At 43.0% G+C, this 26,007-nt stretch overlaps 1 protein-coding gene across 2 annotated transcripts in view; it reads left to right on the forward strand.

Annotated features, from left to right (window-relative positions):
• The window catches only part of RBPJ (recombination signal binding protein for immunoglobulin kappa J region), a 156,575-nt gene that overhangs the window by 70,750 nt on the left and 59,818 nt on the right, over positions 1-26,007 (forward strand). Inside the window, exon 1 of one of the 2 annotated variants that reach the window (XM_074865946.1) lies at positions 25,274-25,328. The exons of the other annotated variant lie outside the window; for it this stretch is intronic. Coding sequence (XP_074722047.1) covers positions 25,309-25,328 — 20 coding nt within the window. The 5' untranslated portion in view covers positions 25,274-25,308. Of the gene's footprint in view, positions 1-25,273; positions 25,329-26,007 lie in introns of those variants that run through there. 2 annotated transcript variants of the gene reach the window in all.

Genomic DNA, 26,007 nt, shown 5'->3' on the forward strand with positions numbered 1-26,007 from the left:
TTCTTGGGATTTAAATACCAACATTTACACTGGAGGTGGCCAAATCCCAGAATATCTGAAGGGATGAAATTTTGGCATTTTGAAATTTGTTTATATGCAGATTAGAGGGGAAAAAAGACTGTGAAATTTCCCATTGAGCGGGCAAATTGAAAAAAATAATTCTGGAAATACCAACACACATAATTTCCAAAATGAAAGGTACTCTCTAGGGATCACAGCAGCAGTTTTGAGAAAGCGATTGCTATTTGGGGTAAGCAGTAGTGAAATCAGCAGGAATCATGTCAGCCTGTGCCACGGCTTTGAGACTCCAGGCGGACTTGGACTGAGAGCCTGCAAACCCTGGGACCCTTGGCCCAGGTCAATCTGAATTAGCAATGAACCTCTGCAGCCTCCTCCATGGCAGGACGCCTGGCAAGCAGACAAATTTTGGCTTGAGCTGGGGCTGCAAGCTGACTGCAATAGAGATGGAGGCCAAAATAAAGTTAAAGCCAGAGCTTCCAAGGCTTCCATGCTCTTGGCTTGAGTAGGATCCCAACCCACCCCCCCACCCTCCCCGCCCCAGCCCCTGGCCCCAGGATTAATTGTGCAGAGGGCTGTTCTGGAGCTGTGGGCTCTAGGACCACAGGCTCCTAGGCAGAAACCTCGCAGCAATGCCACTGCAGCCCACCAGGACCAGGAGAGAGCACTTCAGGTTTGACAGATTTGTAGAAAAATGTTGTAACTTTTTTTTTTCCAAACCAACGAGCTCACCTCTGAACCAGTGCTTTCACCCTGGCCACAGGGATGCAATGTGTAAGAGGAAAATACAAATGCCTCAGACTGAACAAAGACTGTATCATAATTTCACAGAGTAAGTAATGTTTCTCTAAAATGCCAGAAGAGGCATTTGCTGTCATGCCATTAATCCTATGGCTTTTTAACCCTATAAAATAGGATAAAAACTCTTCCTACTCATCTTAATTATCTCGCTGAGGCCAAGACTGGGATTTTCTTTCTAATGACCAGGTCATTAACAACTATCTATACATCATGTATCAGTTGGAAGTGAACTAGTAGAAGGACTACAGTGTAAGAACTTGCCTGAATCAGAAACCCCAATGGGTCACTTTGCCTTTGAATTTACTATCACTATAATTAACTTTTTTTTTCAATGTCAGTGTTCAAAGGACCCAGTTAAAGCAGGTCTTCACTTTGACCTGGGAACTTAGTACAAACTGAAGAGCATTTGTACTCCTGAATCCAAACTGTGAACTAAGCTGGCGCACAACACGTAGTTTTTTAAGATGATACAGTTGTATTCTTACGTTGAGACAATGAAAACTGTATATCAAAAACATTATGAAACATCACATTGAATACATTGATTCAATTTAAGACCCAGATTGGCATAAATAGAAAACAGATGCTAAAACTGCAATTCTTGTGGATCTTGGTTGAAGGGTAAGCCAATACTCTTATCTCTGAAAGTAGCCAATATCAGTTTCTCTGAAGGTATAATACTCTGCTGTTTCTAATTTCATACTTCTGTAAATAGGAGAAATTTTGTCTTCACTGAGCTAGTGATCAGCCTGTGAAGCAGGAGTGATGCTTCTAGAGTCTCTCCCCAGCTGGTAGTGTAGCAGTGGAGGCAGATGTAAAGACATTACAGAATGTAACATCCGTTAGTTTATTGACTTGTCTTTATTCCTTTGGTATGGTATATGAACAAATATGCACGAAACACTGCTCTAACAAACAGAACAAGTAATTAGTAGGCAAGAGGAAGAGCTGAAGTTCACATGCAATCGTAGTTCCTTTTTTTCCCTTTCCACAAAATACATTTTTTTAAACATGGACCAAGCTCATTATTCACATGCAACATGAACCCCACACTGTAGTCTGTCTCCCCCCTTCCCCATATGCCTATAAAGCACAAAGTGGTGGGAAAATACTGTGACTGCTTCTTACTGATTACTGTACATTTTTGTGATAAAATGGTTTGCAGGACTATCAGGATGAACTCCAGCTGACTGCTTTCAGTCCAACAATATTCCATATACTCAGGAACTAACCCTTGAAGCATTTCCTTCTTTCCTTGAGCTCTGCAGTGAGGAACACTGGCTAGTTATCTGTATATCTTGAGTGTTTCTCTATATTTCTTTAAAGCAAGACAAAGAGGCATTCAATAGGAATTTGCCTGTATTATATAGCTTCTACTTCTGTTTTTGCCATTACCACGTATCAGCTCTTTTTTTGTTTTCCGGCCAAGTTCTTTTCATATTTTCCAGATCATTCAAGTGCCGGCACCCAGTGCCCCAACAAGGTTTAATGAACAAGTCAGTATTACTTTTTAAGCAAGCAATTATTTTTGATTAATCTCTTTTCAGATCTGTAAGGGAAACAGTCAATTAAAGAAACTAATGGAAAGGAGTTCTTGTTGCGACTACCATGTGTGGGCTCTGAGCCAGAGCCTGTCTAACATTTGCAGGAGTCATGAGTGTGAAATGAAGGTGGATGATGGCTTTTCTGTAAAATGATTAACAGTGTTGGTCCGCTTTCACTCTTCCCATGGAACGAAGTCAGACAGTTCTTGCAGAAGAGCTAAACTCAAAAATATTCTCAGTCAGCCTGCAACAGGGAACCAGGATATCCTCATCCAGAATTAGCTCATCCAACCTTTCCCCCTACTCCCAAATGTGTAAAAAGTTCATAGACAGGGGTATGTTTGGGGGTCTGGCACCAATGACTGTTGCCATCTGAAGTAGCTCAGATCACAATTAGGTCTTTTGGATGAAGATTTGGGCACCAAAGTCTATTTATTTCAAGGTTGTTTTCTCTCCCACTTCTGTTCATCTGGAATACCTCCAGATATGGAATTTCTGCATGCCAAGTCCTACCATTGTCAGTCTTTAGGAGAAAACATCTTTGTCCCTCTCACAGGAAAATTACAGGAGAAGCTGGTAGTTTCCACCAAGTTCTGACTGAATAGCATAATTTTTTTTGTTTCCTTTCAGCTTTCCTTGTCATCTCTCTGACATCTCAGCCTACAAGCATTACTCTGTTTTTCCTGTATCATTGACAACTTTTTCTGTCTTGCATTGGTGTATTGGAGCATGTGACCGAACAGCCAGAATCTCTGATGTGACTGTATCTCTAGTGGCCATGGAGAGCAGAGGGAAATAGCATATGCTGTAACCTGTAGGCAACTTCAGCATCTAACAGGTGCTCTTTGGTCTTCCCTTATCTAGGGATGACACAGTAAAACTAGGATCCTAACTTTAGTCTCCTTAGTGTATCTCATTTAGATGTCAAAAGCAGATAGCTTTTGTCACTTTTCTACATGCTTACAATGACAGAAGATAATCCTTGTGTTTTGGTTTTACATCTGGAATCTGATGCTGGACGTGAATTGAATTTATCACTGCCCTACTTCCAATGCAGCATTGCAGCTGTCATCCTTGTGCTCCTGATGACTAAGATGTCAGAAGAAATGCTGATGCTGATAACACTGCATCTTCTCACACAGAACTTGTGCTAGAGCTCTTTATCACTGTGATTGCTTGCACTTGAACATCCTTTTTTTTTTCCTCTCTGGATGATGCTAGTGTGAATGTCTAATACTTATGTTAATATTAAAGTTTACATTTTATTTTTGCGTATGTTGTCTCTCTTCAGGCAGAATTAATAATAAGGCTGTTATTGGAAAATAACTCAACATTTTCAAAAACTGCAGTCTTGAGTCCCCAACTGCTTAACCTTATGAGAATAGTTTTGTATCGCTAGCCAAGGACTCTTGAACCTTGGGCCTGGATTAGCTGGGATTGTAGTACTTGAGATGCTGATGTAAATTTGCAACTTTTATTTCACCCTAATAAAGATTCCAGTATTGCCTGTACATGTGAATGGGCACAGATCAACTGATACAACACAGATTTAAACACATTTGATACAGTTTAAGTCAAACTCTAATTAAACTTGCTTTGGTATCTATTCCCTCTAATATTTTGTTTGCAGAAAAGCTGTAAACTCTTCTGGCTTAGCTGGCCAAGGAGACATTCTGTCTGCTACAGGCAATCCTTAGACACAGGCAGCTGGAGTCCCAAGTCCTCCAGTGCTCATCTTTTTTAGCCCCATGACAGAGCTTGGCCTGAAGATGAGAAACATGCCTAGGTCCTAAACTTTATCTTCTTCTTTCGGCATCAATTTCTATTTGAATCACAAGTTTCTGACTTCATTATCATTAAAAGGCCTTTATCACACAGCTCCAAGCAGCATTCCGTATTTTGAACTCGTATAAAGCACAGTATCTTACCACATGTTCCACTTTCTGTCTGGAAGCATCTCCTGATGTTGCCTGCTTTGGTTGTAAAGACAGGAGCCATTGCAAGTATTCCTCAGGGCTGATTGTAACAGAGAAAAAAAGAACAGTGCATCAACTTTCTAGGAAGGGTTTTTTTAAAAATGAAAACAAAGCCTATTGACTGGAAATGATCTAAATGTGATTCTAGTCACTGCCAGGTCTCTTGGCAGCATGAGCTGCCAGCTTTCCTTTCCTGTTTTTTTTCCCTCTGATAACATATGTAAACAATCAGTAGTACACATCAGAAGGTTTTTCTTAGGCTTACGTAGGATCTGCAACATAAAGCACACACACGATACGGGATGGCGAAATCTAGTCCATCAGAGGTAGGACTCATTCTGTCATAGGGCAAATTTGCATTTCCAGGATAGTAAAACAGCATGATGGTAATGGAACTATTTGCAATTCGGGGAAACAGATGCTGAGGACAGGGTCAGATGATTGCAAGCCTCTGCCCAAGGCAGAGCGTGACATGAAGATCATGTGTCCTGGCTTCTCATACCCATCCCATGGTTCATTCCCATTTGCCCCTCATAGGCTGACAGAGGCAAGGAGGTCATTACTGCAAAAGCCAAGGTCTTGGAGGGTTTAATAGGGTCTTCCCATTTTTCTCCTCCTGGCACATGGAGTCATTTGATAAAGTTGTCAGGGAGCCCTGAAGATGCTGAAGACTACTGAACTTCACAATGCAGATCAGCGTTGCTCACAGCTATTGTTTCAGGTTGCACATGCAGGCATCAGTATGGGCATCAATATTTCTTCAGAGGGACTTATTTTTAAATGAAAACTGAGATTGTGATACAATCAAATGAATCCCAGAAGGTTTTGGCCCTAAACAATTAAAAGAAAATATACATATACCGTCAGGTAGGTCTTTCCCACCTTCTCATCTTAAATCCTCCTTCAGTACTACACACACTTGGTTGAAGTCCTTTAAACATATTTGTGCTTGCCAGACTGGCTGTTTGGAGCAGGGAAGGAACATGATATAAAAAAAACCAGAAGAGACCGTAGAAGTTACTGGTGAAAAACGGAAAAGAGTTAAAAGTTGTAAAAATATGGGCAAAAGGATACACCAAATCCTCTCCTTCTGAAATGAAATCTCAGGAATCAGGGGACAATGAAACAGGTTGGGTAACTAAGCCTTCTGCCCTGTAAGCTCTGATCTGGAGACCCCAGGGTAGTCCTGGAACTTACCAGGTTGGATTACTGAAAGGCTTCACTGCCATTGGAGCGTGTGAACAAAAATACGTTGTGTTGCTTTTTTTGTTTTCTCCACTAATGTAAACAACACAGAATTATGTCTGTCAGAGTGTCTTTAGAGACACTGACCTGGTGAATATCCTTGATATTAAAGGAATTGCGAATGATGCTATTAAATGAACCCCTGGCTCAAACAGCCGATCCTTCATGTCCTGGTTTAACCAGGATAGGGTTAAGTTTCCCCAGCAGTGGGGGGGAGCTCTAGCCGGGTTATTCAGATACCATGCGGTCACATCCTGGCAGGTCACATTTTCCTGGCACGGGAGCGCGGTGCACTCGTGGTTTTGTACATCGTGCTTCTCACTGCTGTATTTGGTAGCTATTTTGCTCTGTTCATTGCTATCACTATTACTGTTATTGTTATTGCTGTTGTTGGTTGTGTTGCTATTGCACTGTTGTATTAAACCTTTCCTTATTTCAGTCTTGGGGCTTTGTATTTCACTCCCTTTGTGGGGGAGGGGCAGCGGCCGCGTGGTCTCAGACCCCGGCAGGGGCTAAACCACTACACTTCATTATCTTGAGCATTATTTAAACAGAAGTGAACAGAATACTTGACACTGTGATGTCAGACAGAGAGCGAGGTGACTATTTGGCAAAGTGATACGCAAGTCATAAGTCACAGGTAAAATGTACTGTCCCTATACCAAGAAAGTAGTGTATAAGTCATCCACCACTTCATTCTCCCAGCATCTCTGTATTGCAGACTGGAAAGTAGAGGTATAAAGAAGAGGCTTGAGGACCCAAAAGGACATACAACATGTTCTTCTCTCTAAGGAACTTTGAAAATATTTCACCCACTAGCTGCAGAGCACACCTACTTTGTAGTTGACTGTAGGCAGCAGTAGATGTGATGTCCACAAGGTCATGCTGCCCCATATTCAAGTCTACTTTTCCTGGTCACTGTATCATTGTCACAAATTGTAAAGCCAAGCAATACACATGCACACCTTCACTCCTATTTTGAAACCTAGCAAGCAGTCAGATTTCTGCTGCTTGTTCTCGACAGTGTGCTCTGTTCCATAAGGTAAGAACAAGGAAAAGTCACTAAAAGCTGGGCTGTTTTTACTTCATTTCTTCAGACTGACTCATACTCTCCAATCCCTTGTCCTTAGGGAAGATACAAGGAAATGATGTAATTTTTTTTGTTTGTTTTTTTCATGCTTTGGACTTTTTCTTTTGGCATCATTTGTGCTGCGCCTGTTTTTTAATTAATCTGTATGGACTGCGCTAAAGTAAAAGCCTGCGCTGTCTGTCTGTGTGTATTCACTTATAACAGGGATGTAATGGTTGAGGATAAGAAGTATTGATCTCCGTGACTTACCAGGTGACCCATTAACAATTACTCAGGAGTTCTGCGAGCTTTCTTTAGAGATCAAATTTAAAAAGGCTGACCAAGTTTAAATTTTAAAAGCCTGATAAAATTTTAAAAAACCATCTGTTTGAGACATGCAGTTGTTATAACTCCTGCAGATCTAAACTGGTAAACCTGGGGTGGGAGGGAAGATACTTCACCTTTTTGTGTTAAATTGAGAGAACAAAATCAGAAACACCTAGGAGATGTTCAAAATCTGCATGCTGGTTTTACAAACAGCTCCTGATGTTTTATCAGACTGAACTGAGATCTTATCTCTGAACACCCCTGTGGATGACCTCCAGTCCAGATTAAAAACTAAATCTGAAGCTATCTGTAGTGCCTGACTATGAGGAAAAATGAGGTGGAAAACTTTATAAAAATATCTTCTGATCAGGAAACAAATACACTTGAGTTGTTCTAGGACCAGAACTAGAAAGGGAGATAAGGTGTGCTGAGGCAGAGGATGCCTAGGATGTGGAAAATGTAGGTTTGAAGCCTCTCAGACTCAGAAAGGAGCTAAGCATGGCTGTCTCTGAAAATTTCCTAAACTAGAATGACATTTCAGGGCATAAGTGCCAAAGACATTCTAGAAGCAGCTTTTAATTAGCCTGTGACATGCCAGGAGTTTGGAGCCACATCTGACTGACAATGCTGTAGCTCCCCAGGAAGCAGCATCTCCCAGCTCTCTGGGCAAACTTATCCTCTCATCTGGGGATAGGAAAATTAGAGTTTGGGACTCTATTCTCAAAATATTATTGGCAGGAATCTGGACCAAATTGGATATTGCACAAAAGTGGATCGCAGCCTTTTACAGAGAAATCTTTCCTGCTCCTGCCGCTCATACCGAACTCAGCCCTTATGAGAGCCCTGGTGTCATTGCACCACAGCTGGTGTATTGATCAGGTCTCGATGGCAGCAAGCTGCAAGTTGACAGACGCAGCTCTGAATATGCGCAAATGCACAACCGCTGGTGCCAAAGGAGCCTCCAAGTCAGAATAAGGAGGCTCTTAGTGAGCTCAGGCACATCCATGGCAGCGGAGTGCATTTACCTGAATTTTCTGCAGCGCCCACAGTTTTAGGTGGCGTTCCCTTTGGCAGCTAGCAAATCAACCTGGAAGGTAGATTGTGTGTTCTCTATTAACCTTAAACAGAAGCTGAAGTTCTGACAGCACATACTATGAACTTTCTGACATAACTGCTATTTTAAGTGACCAAATCCCTTTATGGATCAGACCCCAGTGGAAGACATTCAACAGTATTAGAGCAAAGCCAGTAGACTACACTACTGTAGGAATTCCCATTTTTATCAGTCAAATACTTTTTCACTATTCACTTTACATTCCTTTCTGTTGGCTTTCTGGAAACATGCATTTGCTCAAAATGTGCCTGATCATTTGTTGAGAAGAAATGCAAAAATCATATACGCAGGAATTAACTGAAACTAAATTTTGTACTTGGACCAGCAGCTGCACTAGAAATTTGCCTGAGCTCTGGCAATCCAGCCAAGGAACTGAAATTACACAAATGAATGTGACTAATCAAAATTAAAACATGCAGCGCAAAAAGTTAGCCAGCAGTAGTAAACGAAATTCAGAGCAGTGTTTTAAGAACAAAGTAATGAATCATTAGAATAAATAGGCTAGAAATCAGAAAGGTAAATTGTTAAGTGTTGAACTCTTTCTTGTGCTCTTTGAAGCATTAATATTCCTTTGCTCAGGTGGCAAACTTCAAATAGTCATGACTTGACAAAAGCTGAAAATCATTGACAGAGTCAGAATTAGCATTCTGGAGTTCTGACTTCCGATCTCATGATCAATACATCGATGTACTATATAGTATCTGCATTTCTAATGTTACTTGTAATTGCTTCTGGTAGATGGGAGTAAGAACAAATGAAAGCTAACTACTTTTTTCAGACTTCAGATCTGATTCTTTCAAGGCTTTGACTGATGCTTTTGGTTAACTTTTTCCTTGAGAAATATAGAAGCAGAAGACAGAGGTTGCTTTTCATGGAGCTTTAGAACGTATCAGCTTGCTTTTCAAGATTATCTACCAAAATAAGTGAGTTGGAAAGAAAATGTTCTCTTTTTTTCCGATGCTGAAATACATTTATGTGCTGTACTCATTGCTTAAAACATAAGTGAAAAGAGAAGTCTATGATACAAGCTGTGATATGAAAGAGAAAGGTTGATCCTAGCAGCAAAACCAAACTTCTAATGTGTGTGAAGTGTTAAATATCAGCTGCTTAAATATCCCAAGTATCATCATTTTGAGTTACTACATCTGTGTCCTTTTTCCTGCAGACTGTCCGAAGCTTGTCAGCTAGGGGAAGCAATCAGTATTGTGGGTTTTTCCAACTGAGAAGATAGAAGGAACTTATTCATTTATTTTAATATCCAACATTTAAGTGAATGAATTTTCAAGCACATTGCGTTAAATGAAACCTGCTCAATTCCAGACTTTTATTTCCTTCACCATTTATGCGTTCTCATGAAATCCTATGTAGAGCAGGACCTTCTTCGATCACAGACAATTAGCCTCTTTTCCTGATTTGGCAAACCCATCACTTTCTCTTTTCTTGAGAATTGGAGTGAAACTTCCTCAATTTACAGAGCAGTTATTTCATCACGCAGCTTGGAAACCAGTTTTTCATATCGTTTATGTGAGGACCACAATTGTTATCACCTGATAAAATAAATCTACTCTTCTGAGTTACATGTAAAGTACAGATGTAAGGATTTCTCTGCTTACATAATAATTCAGTGTGACTGGCTTTGGTCTTTGCATCATTAAACACAGAGAATTTACCAGAGGTTGCTAGCCAGAAAAGAATACAAGCAGATATATCAGTATTGCCATGCAAAATTGCTGGGTTTGCATACAACAAAAAAATATGAAGTATCTTCCCAAAGCCACAAAAATATATTTGGTTGCCTATACATTAGCATTTTGGTTCAGAGCAGTAATACAGTTTTGAAAGAAATCCCATCCCGACCATCCCTATTTAATGCATGTCGGTTCGGTTCACAGAGCAGTTTTGGTGCACAGAAGCACTGAATTCCCTTTGCAGGGGACTAACCCAGAAACTCTGCCCAGTGCACATGAAATGCACTCCAGCTTCCAACAGGGACATAAGAGTCCAAAGCAACCGGTGGGCCTCTGGGCAGCTTTAAACCCCTTGCATGGTGGGAAGAGCCAGTCCAAGGGATCATGTTAAAGGTAGCCTGAAGTTCAAATCCTTTAAGTGCTTATAACGAACATGCTGATTCTCAGCACTAACTACTTCAATATGGTGATCTATTTCTGTTATGATGAATTACTCATTAATGTAGACATAGCCAGCCCATGACACATACACAAAAAAGAAAAAACAAAATAATCCCTGAAAGTATCAAATAGGTTTTCACACAATATTTTGAGAGCTATCTCTACATGTTTGTTTATCGTGCTGGTAGTTCCTCTACAGCCCTTGCTATCACCTTCTCCTATGACATATAAAGTACAGCTAAGATTTTACAGATGAAGCAAGATACCTTTGCTTTAAATTAACTTACAGTTCAGATGGAAGAATCCTGAAATGGTACATTTGAAAATACCATATCAATTTTGGTCTACTATACATGAACTGAACAGATTAAATAATAAAGTAAGCACCATCTCATTCTTAAACTACCACACAATGGGGGATTTCTGATGAGACAGACGTGATGGTGGTCTCAATTTACAACTGTATGTTCTTTCAAAATTATAACACACGGTAACTCACTAGTAAAAATATCACAAGAAAATCAGTTCCATTCTGCACTGCATATTATTCCTACAGAGAAAGACAAATTGATCACTGATCTAAAAATTGGGGATTGTGTAGATGCCATGGGTCATGCTCAAATTAAGTTTGCTTTGGAGAACCAGATTATTTTTTTGACCTAAGCAGTAACTACTTTACAGGAGTAATTTCTCAAGAATGAAAGTAAGTGCCAATTTAATGGAGCAAATGGAAGCATTTTATTTTAAATCTGAATGATAACTTGGAATTTTTTAAGGCTTTATTAATTTCAAAACTCCTGTCATCAGGACAGGAGCCTTCCTTTGGTTAAAAAGAAAAACTCATTTAAGATGATGACAGCATGATGCTCAAAGGCAAATACAGGTAAATTGAGCTTACCTACTTCCAACTTGAGCAATACAGTATTTAGCCCCTTCTTGATTCCTGACTGATATTGCCTCTTGAAAGTGACAACAGCATTTCTACTATCTCAATTTTTATGGTGCACTTCTCTGACATTTCAGAAAGTACCAAGAATTCCCAGAAAATCTGTAGACATTAGTGCTCTCTCCCAAGCAATATCCTCTTTTGCATGTCTACTTTACTGAGTTATTCCCAGTAAGAGCAGCACATCTGGAGTAAAACTGTTGGTGCTGAAGACCCTGTGTTCATCCCGTATACCTTTCAGCAGATTTTAATCTGAAGTAGCTTGAGTTGGACCCGTGGATTGAAAGGCCATGAGCCATATGAGGACATTTGGGGAGCTCTTTCCAGTTTAGCTGCTTTGTAACAAAATTCAGCTCTTGCACCCCCAGACCACCCTTCACCCTGAACAAGCTCCGCAAGCGGGGACATCTGGGAAGTTATGAAAATGTACCACAGGCACATCCCCCGAGCTCTGGGATGCCGCTCTTAGATGTCACACCACACAGCCAGGCAGACAGTGGTAAAAGAAAGAAAACCTAGCCACGCTGCTTCAGTCTGAGCTATTGGTGATACCCCAGCTTCCACTCTGCCATGCGTTCTCTTAGCCAATGCAGTGAAGTACAAGGGAAAGCAGAGAATGAGACAGCTCTATGGCTTTGTTTCGGGCAGCATTTGTTTTCTCTCCTGGTTGTTCTGAGCAACAGTAAGATACACCATCTTCCTGGCTTCCAGGGCTCTTTAACTCTTTCTGCTTCTCTCTGAAATGGAGGGTGAGGATGTGAACTGTCCTGTTTGCAGTGCCACATGGTCCCTGCTGTGGGAGCCGGCGTCTTCCAATCGCTCTGTACTTCATAACCATATTTGTGAAAATGGGGGACTAAAGTAAGCGTGTCTGTATCTCAGAGAGGCAGTGAGAGCAAACATTAGTAAAGTCTTACTTTGTTTTCTCGAGTCTTACTATCACGACTATATTATTTGATAAAGCAGTGCAGAAGTGTCAAATATGACAATGATGATTTATTTTTATGACCCCTTTTGCAGTCATTAGCATATTTTTCTTTTGATTTTTGTCCTCCTGCCTGCGGCTTGCTCCCTTATTCCCATTTAATTCCCCCCCCCGCCCCGTCCTTTTCTCCCCCTTCCTTGTTTTGTCTCCCTCAGGTTCTTTCATTGTCACATTGTGCTCCTTCAAATGCCGCACACATTTTGTCAATGGAGCCTCTGTAGTGGCTGGAAACCGAGAAGACCCTGTACTGCTGCTTGCCAGGCAGCAGGGGACCAGGGTTTTCTCAGTTTCCAGCTGCTTTTGAAGCAGCACTGATTGGTTTCTCTCGCTGCTGCAGAAAAGGCTGGCACACGGGAGCAACAAATTCAGCATGTCCTTCTGGCCTGTTTTCAATAGATTCGCAAGTGCCAGAACAGAGATGGGGAGCAATTTGATGCTGTCTGCTCAGCCATCCCTCTCTCTATTAACTGAAGCAACAGTCTCTCCCTTTGCCTTTTTACCCCTTTTTCCTTCACTTCTGCTGTGATTTCTCTCTCTGACACATCTCTTTCCAGTACACTATTCCAGCTTAGCCAGTTTCTGTAGGACCTTAAAGACAGTATTCTTCTCTTGTGCTGTTTTTGCAGCAGTATTTAAACTGAGCAAGCACAGTTCTGTTGCTCAGTGAGGTGCTACTCAGTCATTAACACAGTGCAATGACTGAAAAGGTGCAAGTAAAACGGAGTAATGTCAGCTGCTTTTGTAATCAACATAAAGGACAAAACAAAAGTTTACTAAGTTGATTAAAGCACGACAACCCTTTCAATAATCCTTTCAAAAGATTTCTATAACAATGAAAAGTAAGACCATAAACAATGGAAACAAATATATTTAAATATTAAAAGCTTTGAATATATCTTTCTCCCTCCTGAAGTTTTAAGCATCTCCAATATGCTTGGGAAACCTCCTGTATTATATGCTTAGGAAATACGACTGCAAAGACTTATTCAATCAGGCAAATTCAAGGGGCTAAAATACAATGCTGTAAGTGGGTAGAGCAAGCAGTGAGAAGGGATGGAGGACAAAAGCAACAGAAGTCCACAATAACCATATGTGTGCCCTAGGCCAGCTGCAAATCACTAAAATATTGCTTTCATAAAGCTACATAATTGTATTTTATGAATCCATTATTTCCTAATGGTCATTTATCTGGCCATTAGGCATTAGAAACTGGCAGACATTACTGCAGAAGCAATCCAGAGAAAAGATTTGGAAGAAGATAGGTTAGTAGATTTGTAAATGAGTTCAAGGCAGAAATGTTAAGAAACAGCATGTAAGTGGTTTGGGGGTAAAAATCAGGCCAAGGCTCCACCAGGCAGTAAATCCAAAGTCACAGCAGTTAATCCCGGATCAAAAATGTTGCTGCCTCTTGATGCAATGTACTCAACTGGTACAGCTTAAGGTAGTAGATCAAATTTGTTCAAAAAGGCAAAACCTTGCCTCTGTGCAGTTTGGGTTTGATCAAATATTACTTTTTCTCCCATAGTTGTCATTGAGGTAGCATAAAGAGCCATTATGTGTACGTATTATGTGCTCTGTCTGATTCAATGTATTGAGTTGTGCCTGATCTGGACTGAATTTTTGTTGCCCAGAGATCTGGTAACTTGCAGAACTGGTCTTTATAATATAAACAGCCTCAGAGATAAAGGGTGATGTTGATGAAATAGAGAGGCAATATAAAAAAACTGTTATTCTGGCTTAGATTTTCCCAACAGCTCATCTCCCACTTAAGTACCTAAACAAGAAGTTTCCAGTGCAGCCCCTGGACGCTATGTGGTTTCAACATTAGATTCCTAAGCTGTGTGCTTAACTGAATACCCACTGGGACAGACACTATATAAATTCATTTCATCTAGGCAATTGAGAAAAATAAACTGAACTCTTTAGTTCACACAATGACAGGTTTACAAAATAAAAGTTAATAATATGGTGTATCCAGGGCACCATTTCTTTTAAGTATGACACAATATGGTTGAGGAGGAGGGAGGATTCCACCAAGAGCATGGTTTAACAGGAACATGCCATAGAACAAGAGTACCAACACGGTGTTCAATTGCTCATTCAGTAAAAGCTTTATTTTTATCAGAGAAGTTATTTTATTCAGCAGAATGTATCTATTCTTGAGTTCTACATTTGTTAGTAAACACAGGAAATGTAAAATATCTCCCAAATACTGAAGTTCCTTGTTTATCCGCAGAACACATGTAACCAGTCCTAAATTTCTCCAGCATTGTTTGAAGAATATGTCTGAACTGTGTCCAGAAGGATGACTGAGAAACCCAGTCTACTCCCCATGCTAATGTAGACACTGGATGCTAGAATAAAGCCTCCAACACAGGTGCAAGTCAGCACCAAAAAGCATGATTTCCATGATACCTGTCTACTCTGGACTATACGCACAGGACAACACAACACTTCTCTTGGACTACTGATGGGAAAGACTTTCAGTCCCTAGACATTGGGGCAGATTTACATCAATTACCTACAGGTTAAAGGCTCTTTATCCTTTCATTTTATTACTAGTGTCCTGACAGAGTACTCTGCCAGCTTCCCATCCCTGGCCTTCCCCTCTCCAAAATCAGAGACATCAAGTTATTTACACTTTGCATACATTTTAATATGTATCTAAACTATACATTGACTACTATTCTGCAACTTTTTGCTTCAAACTCAGTTACACAGCACTAGATTGTTAAAAAAAAAAAAAAATACTTCTTTTAGTTCTGATCTGACACTAAAAGGCAGTCTAATTGCAGTACGTACCTGTGCAGTTCAGCTCCCTGCTGAATGGCTCAGGGCAAGTGCCCTCGAAGTACAAATATGTAACTGAGCCTGGTGACGTTTTCCAAGGGAACACTAAAGCCTGCTCCGCATGCCCCCGCAGGCTCCAGAACCAGCTCTGCGGCTCTGGCAGCTGGGATGTCCCGGTGCCAGCAAGGCCTGGGAGGTGGAGTCTGAAAGGCATGTGGGTGCAGCTACCTGGAGGTCTCTTCTTCCACATTATGTTTCAGGCAAAGCATCCAAGAAGGCTGTCAAACATTACATGGACTAGAGAGGCTTTATGCAAAAATGCCCAGAGCACAGCTTAGTAAAAAGCAACTGAGGATAGGACCTAACAAGATTGGGTTTGCTTGTACCAAAACCGCTGATTATCAGATGAAATGTCAAAGATTATGTACGTGGTAGTGCTGTGACAGACACTGCAGCCATGTGAGGCAGGGAATACAGCAGTCCTTTGTGTGTTTTTGCTAGTACAGCACAGTTTCTAGTTATTTGGCAATGAGCTTCACTTAAGAAATGTTCTGTGTCCAGCTCCACCTGCCCTTTTCATCGCTTTCCAGGGCTGCTGCCCGTTCCTCTCACCCCATGCTGGCACTGCTGCCTGTATTAACAGTGCTGATGCTGAGACCAAACTAATAAACTCAGGTGAATACTGCTGAGTTTGTCCCAAGCAATGCAGATGTCTTTGCACTGAGCTCCATTGCTCCCCTGCTTCCATTTTGATGCAGCGCTGAAACACTGGACCTAGCCCTGCAGCAAGCTAGTCCAGATCAAAAAGAAAAGTTGTGCTTTACCTCTATGCCTTAACATACAGCAAGGAGACCCACCTCTAGTTCTAGGCACCAGAGTGTCACGTCCGTGTGCATACGTTCAGCCAAGGGTGCAGGACAGCACTAAGTGAAAGGTTTGCACTACCCTGCAGCATTGCCTTATGTGTCACACTGGTAGTGTTGAAGCAGCTGGTTTTAGCAGAAGAAATTAATTACTCACTAGTTGTTGTTCAGGCTGAAGAGATGCTAAAACTGCTCATTCAGTTTCAACATAGCAGTGACACAGTTGTACTCGTCCTGTTTCCAGGAACTGTTCAGTTTACGTCAGTCAGGGCTCTCTGCAACTCGCTCTGGCACATGGCATACACCTCATAAAAAGAGATGTGCACAGACAAGCTGGGGTAAGTGGCAGAGATCATCTTGCTGCTGTTACAGAATAATATATCCAAGTGTTTTAACATTTATCGTTAAAGCTTTTCCCATTCAGCTATCTTCTAGAGGACTTTGTAGATAGGAAAAGGGGAAACATAGAGACCCAGGCACCCTTTCAGCAATGCTACGTCAATTACAGATACAATGATCACTAGGTTTGGGCTTATTGGTGACAGTTTTTCTTCCCTTCAATTTGTGTTACGGCCCAAAATCACAAAGCTGTGATCCTCAAGAACCTCCTTTGTAATGCATATCAACTTTCGTTGTGCCCCTTTGTTCCCAATGTGACAGAGCATTGTGGTGCCTGTGTCCAGGGAGCAGGTTCGCTTTATTGTTCTTGTAAATATGTACTGCTGGGCGCAGCTCGGTGGAAGGCATTGAGTTTGTGCATGACTGACGCCGACCCGGACAACTGCTCTGACCCCCAGCAGATGGTGGTGCAGGGACTGCAATGATCTGGAAGTAATAGCATGTGCCATTTCTTTTTGTTTGGAACAGACAGCCAGACCCTGCGTTTCCCTCCCCTGCGCAGCAACAGCTGTATATACAGTACAAACTGGCGAAACCCTAACTGTCACTCCAGTCTTCCTCCTCTGCCATTAATCAGAAAACCTTGGGCACTGAGACTTCATCGAGATTAAACACTGTATGAACACACATGGCTCTTTCCAACGTTAATAAAAATGTGTGCACTGGGGCATAGATCAGTTGCTTTCCTAGAAAAATGTGAGTAAGAGTTAAAGATATCCACCACCCCCAATATTAGAGTCAGTAGTGGTGGATTTGCTGTTTTTTTAACCTCTACCCAGAAAAAGCCAGGCTATGGGAGTCAGTATTAACTGAATATTTTAACTTTTAGACTACAAATAGCCTCTACTGTAGCTTTCATGATTTTCCATTGTCATTTGGATTTGTTTTTATCAGGGACCAAAACAAGCATTTGTTTTGAAAGGAAGGTATAAAATGGGTGAAAGTCCACAAGTGATGTTTTTTTCCAAGGCCATGGGAGATTTATTGCTTCAGAATGATAGTGGAACAGTTGGTATTTGTTTTTGTAAGTAAGAGGCCAGATTTTTTATAATTCATTGTATATGGGGCATCTCATAATAGGTCAAAAATGACAAATAACAGCGTGTTGGAGTTAATAATCATCCACTGTATGTTTGGCCTGTGTTACCAATGGCCATAAAATTGCCCTGACGGTCCAGAAGGGAACTTCCTTGGGATGGATGAAATAACAGCTCCCTTCCCCTCCTCTCCCAGCCCCAGCCGAGATGGCTATCAAAGAAAGGGGCTGAAAACCAGCTGCGCTCTAAACATTGTACTTCTGGCTCCTATAATGCTTCTGTGAGTCTTTCAGCCGACAGGTCAAAGAAAGGCAGACTTGCAGTGCTCAAAATGAGGAACAAAGGTAGGGCAGGAGTAATGGCAAGAAAATGCATTTCTTTTTCTACAAAACATCTTTAGACTTTTCCCCCACTCCATAGCGGCAAAAACACCTCTTGAGGATTTCACACACAAGACCTTCAACCTATAAACCCACATCCAAACTGTCAGACCATTCCTCTGAGAGACTGGACACCTTTACGTTGTTTCATTCAGAGCAATCTCCCTCTTTTTGTGCAGAGGAAACCTGTCCTGGGTTTGCCCCTCTCAAACTCCCCACATTAATGAAATATTCCTGGTGGGAACTGAAGTCTCCCAGGCTGCAGCATCATGACATTGCTATCAGGTTACAGTCAGCCTCTGCTGCTAGGCCCTTGGCTGAGATGCATATTTCTCATTACCCTTCATTTAGAAATTTCATCCTAGACTTGAGAAAAGACCTTGTAAAGTTTGCTGAGACCAGCTTCAGTTCTGACAAACCCCCATCTACTGAAGAAAAAACAATGTTAGAAAATCCTTGTTCGCCTCCAGTGTGAAACCATCTTGTGTTCATCACCCATCAGGGTTGGGTCAAGAGAAAAATGTTTGAATTTCTCTTTATATGACTTTTAATGAAAATTATTGTTCAGTTTGAATTCCTTCCAGACTTTCCTGATCTTGTTTCTAGTCGCACTACCTCAAATGACAAACACTTAAACAGAAGTAGCTTTACTTTCTTGACTAATCCCATTAGCTTTAATGAGTCTAATCGCATGAGTAAAATTATGCATGTGCTTAGCTCTTGGCAAGGTCAGTGCCAGTAATGAGCAGAAAAACAAACTGATAATGAAGCCACGAGTAATAAGAATGGCTGGATATCTGGCTTTCTAGAAAAAAGATATAGCTGTCTGGAACATTAAAAATGAAACACTGCTTGTTAAGATTAAAGAAGAGAGAGTGAATTCTGAACCAAGACTGACAATAAATAAAATTATACAGAAATTCTTTAATTAATTAGCATCCATGACATGTCTTCAGTTGCATCCATAGCAGCTATAAGCTCATTACCTTAGTTATGACTTACCTGTTCATCCATTCATTTATACAAAGCTCATCAATATGATATCCAAGCACTAATGAATTTTAGCATTAAAAGGTCACGTGTAATCCCCTAAAAGGAAAAAATTCAAAAGGTTATTTTATTCATAAGTGTCAACTACCCTGGATCTGAGCAATGAAATATTCTCAGGCAATTTGTATGGAATTTATTTTCATTAACTACTGCCAGAAATAGTCTTTCTTTTTTCAGGATGAGGATTATGGAAAATGGGCTGCAGAAAGGCAGAGGTTCAAAATGAGAATGGTTTGAAAGTTAGACTAAGTCCACAACAACTAGAATTTGTGCAACTGTTCTTGACAAAAGAAATAATCCAAATAGCTATCAACATGGCAGTATTACAAGATAATTATTTTTTAGGATTATGTGTTCTTTGACCATGCCTTTAGACTACTTTAAAAAATCTTCTGATTCAGGAGTGTGTAACTTCCTCAATGTTTTAAATAAAGAAACAGCCCCAAACCGAGTATTATCTTCACAGCCTGAGGCCATGGATAGTCTCTGTAAGCCACTAAACACACAAAATTAGTTTAACTTCTTCATACAAGACCAGCATGAGGCTTAACCGTCACTGAATTCTCCAAATAGTGTTTACACGGTACCTAGCTTTATACTCATTGTGAAGCAATTAATTTCCTTCCTCTCTCTACCCATAACTAGGAAAATTCCTTTGTGCATGTATTTGTATGTAGAATTACAGGTTAAGGATTTCTGTCTACGTTTCCTCCCATTCGACATAGTGTGTGGTTGTGACTGGGACCTAGACTTTCCTAGTACATAGTAAAATGGGCTGGTTTATAATGTAAAATAAGTTTTTAGTGGTAGTTTTATCAAGGGCAGTTTGTGGTTTTCTTTTAGAGTAGGCTGCTGAGCTCTTTTTTTGTACCTTGTTATAGTTAGTCTGAAATTCCCTTAAGCACTATATCCAGCAGAAAAATGTGTATAATCAAGAGTGTGTGGGTTTCTCTTGTGTTTTGTCAAACCAAATGAGTTTTCATTCTTTGTGGGCTTTTCCAAAAACACATTTTACTTGCAGGTAAAGATGAAGCATGTCAGCATACATTTTCTCAAGGAGTCTCATGAATGGGAGAGCAGATTAGCTGAAAAAATCAGCTCTAACTCAGTCACCGAATTACAGGTGTGGGTGTGAGCATGTGTCTGGCAGTGTAGATGGTAAACTAATATACATCATGAAAACAACAGAACTCTGACAGCACCTCTGGTTAAATAGTTTTCCTGCACAAAGACATCTGTTTTCACGTTGTTTTCAGAACTGTAGCATTGCAAATTCAATTTGTATTTATATATGAATAAAATTGATAAAACATCTGGAGCCATATCATAATCTTTAAATCTTCCTTTTGCTTTAATGATATGTGATAATTCACAGTCTGACTGGTTTAATCTTTCCTGTCCTCTTGATTTCAGTGGGATGCAACTAATTTCCTTTGGTGTACTCTACTCAAAGTCAGTCCTACAGGGAGCAGACAGACTGAAAAGGAACTGTGTCTTCTCTAGCATGTTTTGGAAGCATGGAGGTTTTTACACAGTTTATGCTGCTGTACTCCTTGTCAGTAATGACTTTGTAATCCTGTGTACTGCTGCTTAATCTTAGAACTAGTTTGGTGGGTACACATGCTAACCATGGCACGAGGTCAGGGCGGTGTGGGAGCCATGCTCCCAGCAGCACCAAGGTGGGGCCCAGTGAACCTCCGTGCCGCTGGTGTCTGTGGTTGGGAACGTCGGAGTGCAGGGGCTGGAGGTACCTGGTGGGTGGTGGGCAGGCTCTGCCAGCCTCCGGGGCATTTTACTCTCCAGCTGATTCACAGGTTTACTGAAGTCTGGTGGTACCCACAGGGGCACCCTGAGGACTGGGAGGCTGATGGTACCAGCCCCCGCTGCAGGCAGCACCGCTGCAGAAGAGGGCTGTGTGCGGAGAACAGGGCTAAGGGAATAACCCGGTGCCACACTTAACTGGTGGACAGGCACCATGTGCACGAGTGGAGGAGCACTGTGTAAGAGAGGTTCAGAGATGGACTCTTTAAAGAGGCCAGTAGAACTAAGAAGAGAGATGCAGGATAGTTTACATGCAAACAGAAAAATACAACTTCACCTACTGGAAAATAAGCGAAGATAGTTTTCTGGGGTAGTGTAAGAAGCAAAATTTAATACAGTGCAAAGTGTCTTAACAGTGTGTTCTAGAAAAGTATTTAAAAAGAAGAGGTTACAGAAGCCAGTCATCAAGCTGTTCACACTGTTAACCTACATAACCACATGATGTTATTACTGTTAACCTCATCTTCCCTCCCCCTCTTCCTTCCTATTGTTTGCTATACTCACTTCTTGCATCTTGCCTTTATATTATAAAAACACTCTGTGAAGGGACTGTATTTGTTTGCAAGGCAATTCCAGAGTGAGGCCCAAACTCAACTGTAGCTTTTGGGAACTACCATACTAAGGCATACTTACACCTCATCTGGCATTAAGATGCAGATTCAGATTTTTCTTTGCACTGCTGTCCTCTCTGAGGTTATGACACACAAGCGAAAACTATTTAACAACGCTCCTGCTGCAGATTGTTAACTAGCCTATCCTTTCTCCCTATCATCCTCAAGACAACATTGCAAATCCTCTGAGCTATGTTGAACAAGAGCATCCGTTTCGAAGAGCAGAAGCACTCTGACATCGAGCTGTCCAGCTAGCAGCTTAGGTGATAACTTTTGTTGGCATATGCACTGAAGTTCAGATGTAAGATATGTTCTGTGGGCAACTACCTGTTTATTTTCTTTCCTAGACATGCGGTTAAACCACATTGTACATCCTGTGCTTATAAAATTCCAGCAGGTTGTATCACAGTACTTACTACTACAACGTGTGATTTACACCACCAGATACAAACTGCAACATCTCAAGATAAACCTGCTGCTTATAATGAAGATTCAGATAACTGTGTGGTTCTACTACCTACAAAGATTTTTAAGGTCACTGGATTTTATGAATAGCTAGGATTTTACAAGACACACTATGTGTTATTTTTTACAAGAAGACAGACTCAACCGAGCAAGGGACTCTTGTCCCCTTGCGTGTCTCTTACGTGCTTGTGCTAAGCACGTAAGAGACACGGGGTGCTTCTACACAAGTGGGTGCAGATCTGTTGTCTTCTCATCTTTCTCCAAGCCAGCAAGGTGGGAAGCAGTTGCCAAACAAGAAGTCAGCCAGCATGTTAGCTAGTGCTGTGCCCAAAGGGATGAGCTTAGGAGAAGCCCAGAGCCAAGGCTGAGCTGGAGAAAGTTTGGTCTGGACTGGTTGAACAAGCTGTTGAAATTTTCAGCCTGGTTATCACAGCTTGCATCCCGGGCTCCCTGCTCCCATCTGCCCTTCTGCTCCAGAGCTGGGCTGCTCGAGCGCCGCTGGCTAGCAGCTCCTTCAGTACCACTGGTGAGACAAAACTCCAGGCCAAAAGACCTCCTCCCCGTCCACACAGAGGGCCTGATCCCTAATGACTCTGTGGGCTCTTCCTAGGCTCCCTGTCTTTTCTCCTCTTTCCACAAGAAGAAAGATCCTGAGCGGACGGAGGAACCATATGAATTCCCAAGTGAAGCTGCTGGCATCCACTTAGCACAGATGTGCGTACCTGGCTCTGTTCACAGCTGCACGTGTCAGTGAATCCAAAGAAGTAGGAGGTTGTCCTATCCTCCACTTTACAAGTGAGAGTAAACTGGATTTTTCTTCTTTAACAGCCTTCCATTTTTGAAGGCAGCTAATGGTTCTGAGCACCCAGCTGGAGTCACCCGGCAGAGCGTCTGCTCGAAAGAAGAGTGAAGCCCAACACTTGTTGCAATCACGTCCTTCAAAGGCGCCTCCAAGCCATGCTTCTCTAAATCACCTCTGAAGCGATGGGCCTGATTCAGAACCCTTCTACCAACCTCAGCAGGGCTTAAGTCAAAAAGTCAAACTATCGATTTGCATAGCAAACACAAAATTTTAGACGGTGCAAACCTTACATTTTTTTCTACCTCAGCTCTGGAATCATTTACATTCATTACAGATCAGAAAGCGGGGCCTAGTTCCTTGAGGTACTAGATGCTTTCACTTTCCAGTAAAGTCAACAGGAATTGCTCATACTCCACTATGCGAAATACAAACTTTTATCAGCAAGAAGAAAAATTCAATGCATGAAAAAGATTAAAAAACCCTCTGTGGTTTTATTATCTTTGCTTCCACCAGCTACTCACATAATTTCAGACTATTGATTTTAATAGTATTCCTGGCCTTCTGAACTACAGATTGTTTATAATCAAAAATAAAAGAAAAATTCAGTGGTTATTTGTTTTATAATATATCTCTGTCAGTGATGGAAAGGACTACAATAGTTTCTGTAATTATTAATTCTACGAAATAATATACCTGCTCCAGTATCCAATTAATCTGGTTATTAATCAAAATGCCTTCTTTGTAAAATATTAAGAGTCTAGACACTGCAGATTATTGTGTGCTATATTTTTAGATTTTCCAGTTTGATTCAAAATGCACTAAAAGAGGGGCCCCAGAAAATGACCATCTAGAGACAGTCCGTGGCAAATGTCCAGAAACCATTCTTAATGGAATGGAGCTAGCACAAGCTGAGATCATTTTTTAGCCTTGGGAGAAAAAAAAAAAAAAAAAGAAAAAAAAGAGACAGAAGATGTTTTTAGGAAGAGATTTCCAAAGGGATTATGAGTTACTCTTTGCAAACAATACAGAGGATTTCCAGTATGCCTTGTGCTTTTGCCGAGAACTGCGCCAACGAGGGAGCCAATCAAAGTCCTTTCATACCTAATGAGGAGGGGGAAATCATGATGGGGAAAGTCCCTTAATGATAACAATAGCTGTTTGTACAGTGAGTAGAATTACAGCAATCTTTGTTGCCAAGCAATCTCTTAAAACATGATTTAAGTCATCTGAGACATTATTCATTGAATTAGTATTAGCAGCAGAGAGCGTATGTGGGAGAGAAACCCAAAATCATATTCATGGGATTACTGAAATGTTATCTTTTTCCCTAATTTGGGAGACAGCAGAGGTATGGAGGTGAAGTAATAAAAATGATGTGGTTTTGGAATCTCAGCAGATCTTTAACTCCATGTAGGCATTTGTGCTTAAAGTTAGATTGACGTGTTATGCTAAAGACATAGAGGAAGTTGAACGGACAGGACAAAATCCTTGATGTAAAAGGATTAATTTTCAAACACGGTCTTCTAATGGATGATCAGACCCTCACCTTGAAATGGTAATGTTAAATATCCAAAATTGGGGTTGTCTTCCTTTGTTATGTCGAAACATTGGAGCACATCCAGATAATTGTTTTGCAGACACCTTCTGTTCCCCTGCCTATATTCAGCAGTCTATCCGAGAGGTCACTACAAGGTTCGCTTTCTTGCTTGGAGTCTTAGCAGACACAACAATTTTTGTTTGCTAAACAAATGTATCTTATGCCTTTTGGTTGCAGGTGACAACAAAATTAGGAACACAGGCTTTTAATTTAAAACTGATTTTTCAAAAAGTGATGTAACATTTCTATGCAAGAAATCTAATAGATCTAATAGCTGTGCCTCTGGATCCCAGCCTCCTACTGTTAGTTTTTATTCACTATTGGGAAAAGAGTTTCTTTTCCATTTCCCACTGGTTTCAGAACTCTGTATGAATTAATTTTTAAACTCAATAAAAAGGAATGAAAAAGCGTTTAGTCTGTACTGCCTGACAGAGCCATCAAAGGCAGTGATAAGAGGTTACCTTCAGTCGGTCGATTTTGACTTTCTTCACAGCTCTGGCAAGAAACCCAAGCTGCTAAACAGTTACCAACTTGGGTTTGGTTTTGTACGATTTCAGTGACTTGGACAGAGTGGGCACGTGACACTGACAAAACTTCCACAAACGCTCCTTTCTGAACTCCTGAGGGAACATTAATTTTATACTGGGGAAGAAACCTTCTCCATCCTCCTCGTGCACGCCGCCGCTCTCCCCCGCCCGCCGCCGCTGCCCCTGCCCGGAGGCCCCATATCCCTGCCGCGGGGCCCGCCCCAGGCGGGCAGGTGACGCCCCCACCGCGCGCGGCGCCCGGAGCCCTCCAGGCCGCGCATGTGCCGGGCCCACCGGCAGCACGAGGCGGGCGGCCCCACACGCGCCTCCCGCGGGGGGGGGCGGAGCTGGCGGCCGCCCCTTCCCCTGGCCGGCACTCCGGCCCAGCCCCGCGGCGCCCCGTCCCCACACGCGCAGGCGGTCACCTCTCCCCCCGCTTCCTCGCCCCGAATGGTTTCTCCCGCCGCCCCCCGCCGCCCCCCGCGTTGGTCCGTCCCTCCCCGCCGGCGGGGGGAGGCGCAGGGGCGAGACGCGCGAGCGGGCAGAGGGAATCCCTCGGTCCCCCCCTCGCCCGCCCCGCTCTCGCGAGAGCTGCCCCGCTCCCCGCTCTGCCCGCCGGCGGCGGTGCGCGCTCTCGCGAGAGCCGCGCGGTTCCCACGCCTCGGCTGTTGTGTCTGAGGGGAGCGCCCGGGCGCTGAGTGGGCGGCGCGCGCCGCCCCGCGCGTGTCTCTCGGGCCCGCGCACGCGCGCTCCGGGCCCGGGGAGGGGGGCGCTCTCGCGAGAGTAGGAGTTTTGGCGAGAGTTTGTGGAAGATGGCGCCTGTTGTGACAGGGTAAGTGCGGGGGGTTCGCGGCGCCGCGCCGGGAGCCGTCTGTTTCTGGGGGTGCCGGGGCGCCGGCTGCTCGGCTCCCGCCCGCCGGCGCCTCCGCCGGCGCTGTGGGGAAGCGGGGGCTGCCCGTGGGACGGCCCGGGGGCAGGCCCCGAGACACAAACCCCGGGGGGCTGGGATCCCCCCCCGGGTGGGCACACGGGAGGAGGCCCCCCGCGCCTCGAGGGACGGGCCGCGAGCGGCCGGGCTCTCCGGCGGCCCCCCCCGGCGCGGGGGTCCCGGCAGGGCCGGGCGCTTCGCTTGCTCTCCTCGTCTCCGGCACGGGCACGCCGGTCGGGACTCCGTGCGGGGTCAGCGCTCATCCCGGCTGCTCCGGAGGGGGTCCCTCTCTGAGGGCTTCCTCGACAGCAGCGGAGCCCAGCGGGGAGAGGGCCCCGGGCTGGCACGGGCCGTTCCCCCTCCTCTGTCGCCCCGGCTTATCCTGCCGCAGGAGGGGGACCCCCGGGCTCCCTCGGCCACGGACCGGGAGCGCTCGGACAAAGGCTTTTGCTCCTGCGGTGAGGAGAAGTTGAGCGCAGCGTTCCTGCCGTGGCTCAGTCCCCCGCGCACGGCGGGGCCGGCGGGAGGGCCCCGGCCCGGGCTGCGGAGCGGCTTCGTCCCTCGCTGTCGGGCGCTGCGGCGG

The sequence above is a fragment of the Strix uralensis genome, chromosome 4 (assembly GCF_047716275.1).
Source record: "Strix uralensis isolate ZFMK-TIS-50842 chromosome 4, bStrUra1, whole genome shotgun sequence".
NCBI lineage: Eukaryota > Metazoa > Chordata > Aves > Strigiformes > Strigidae > Strix > Strix uralensis.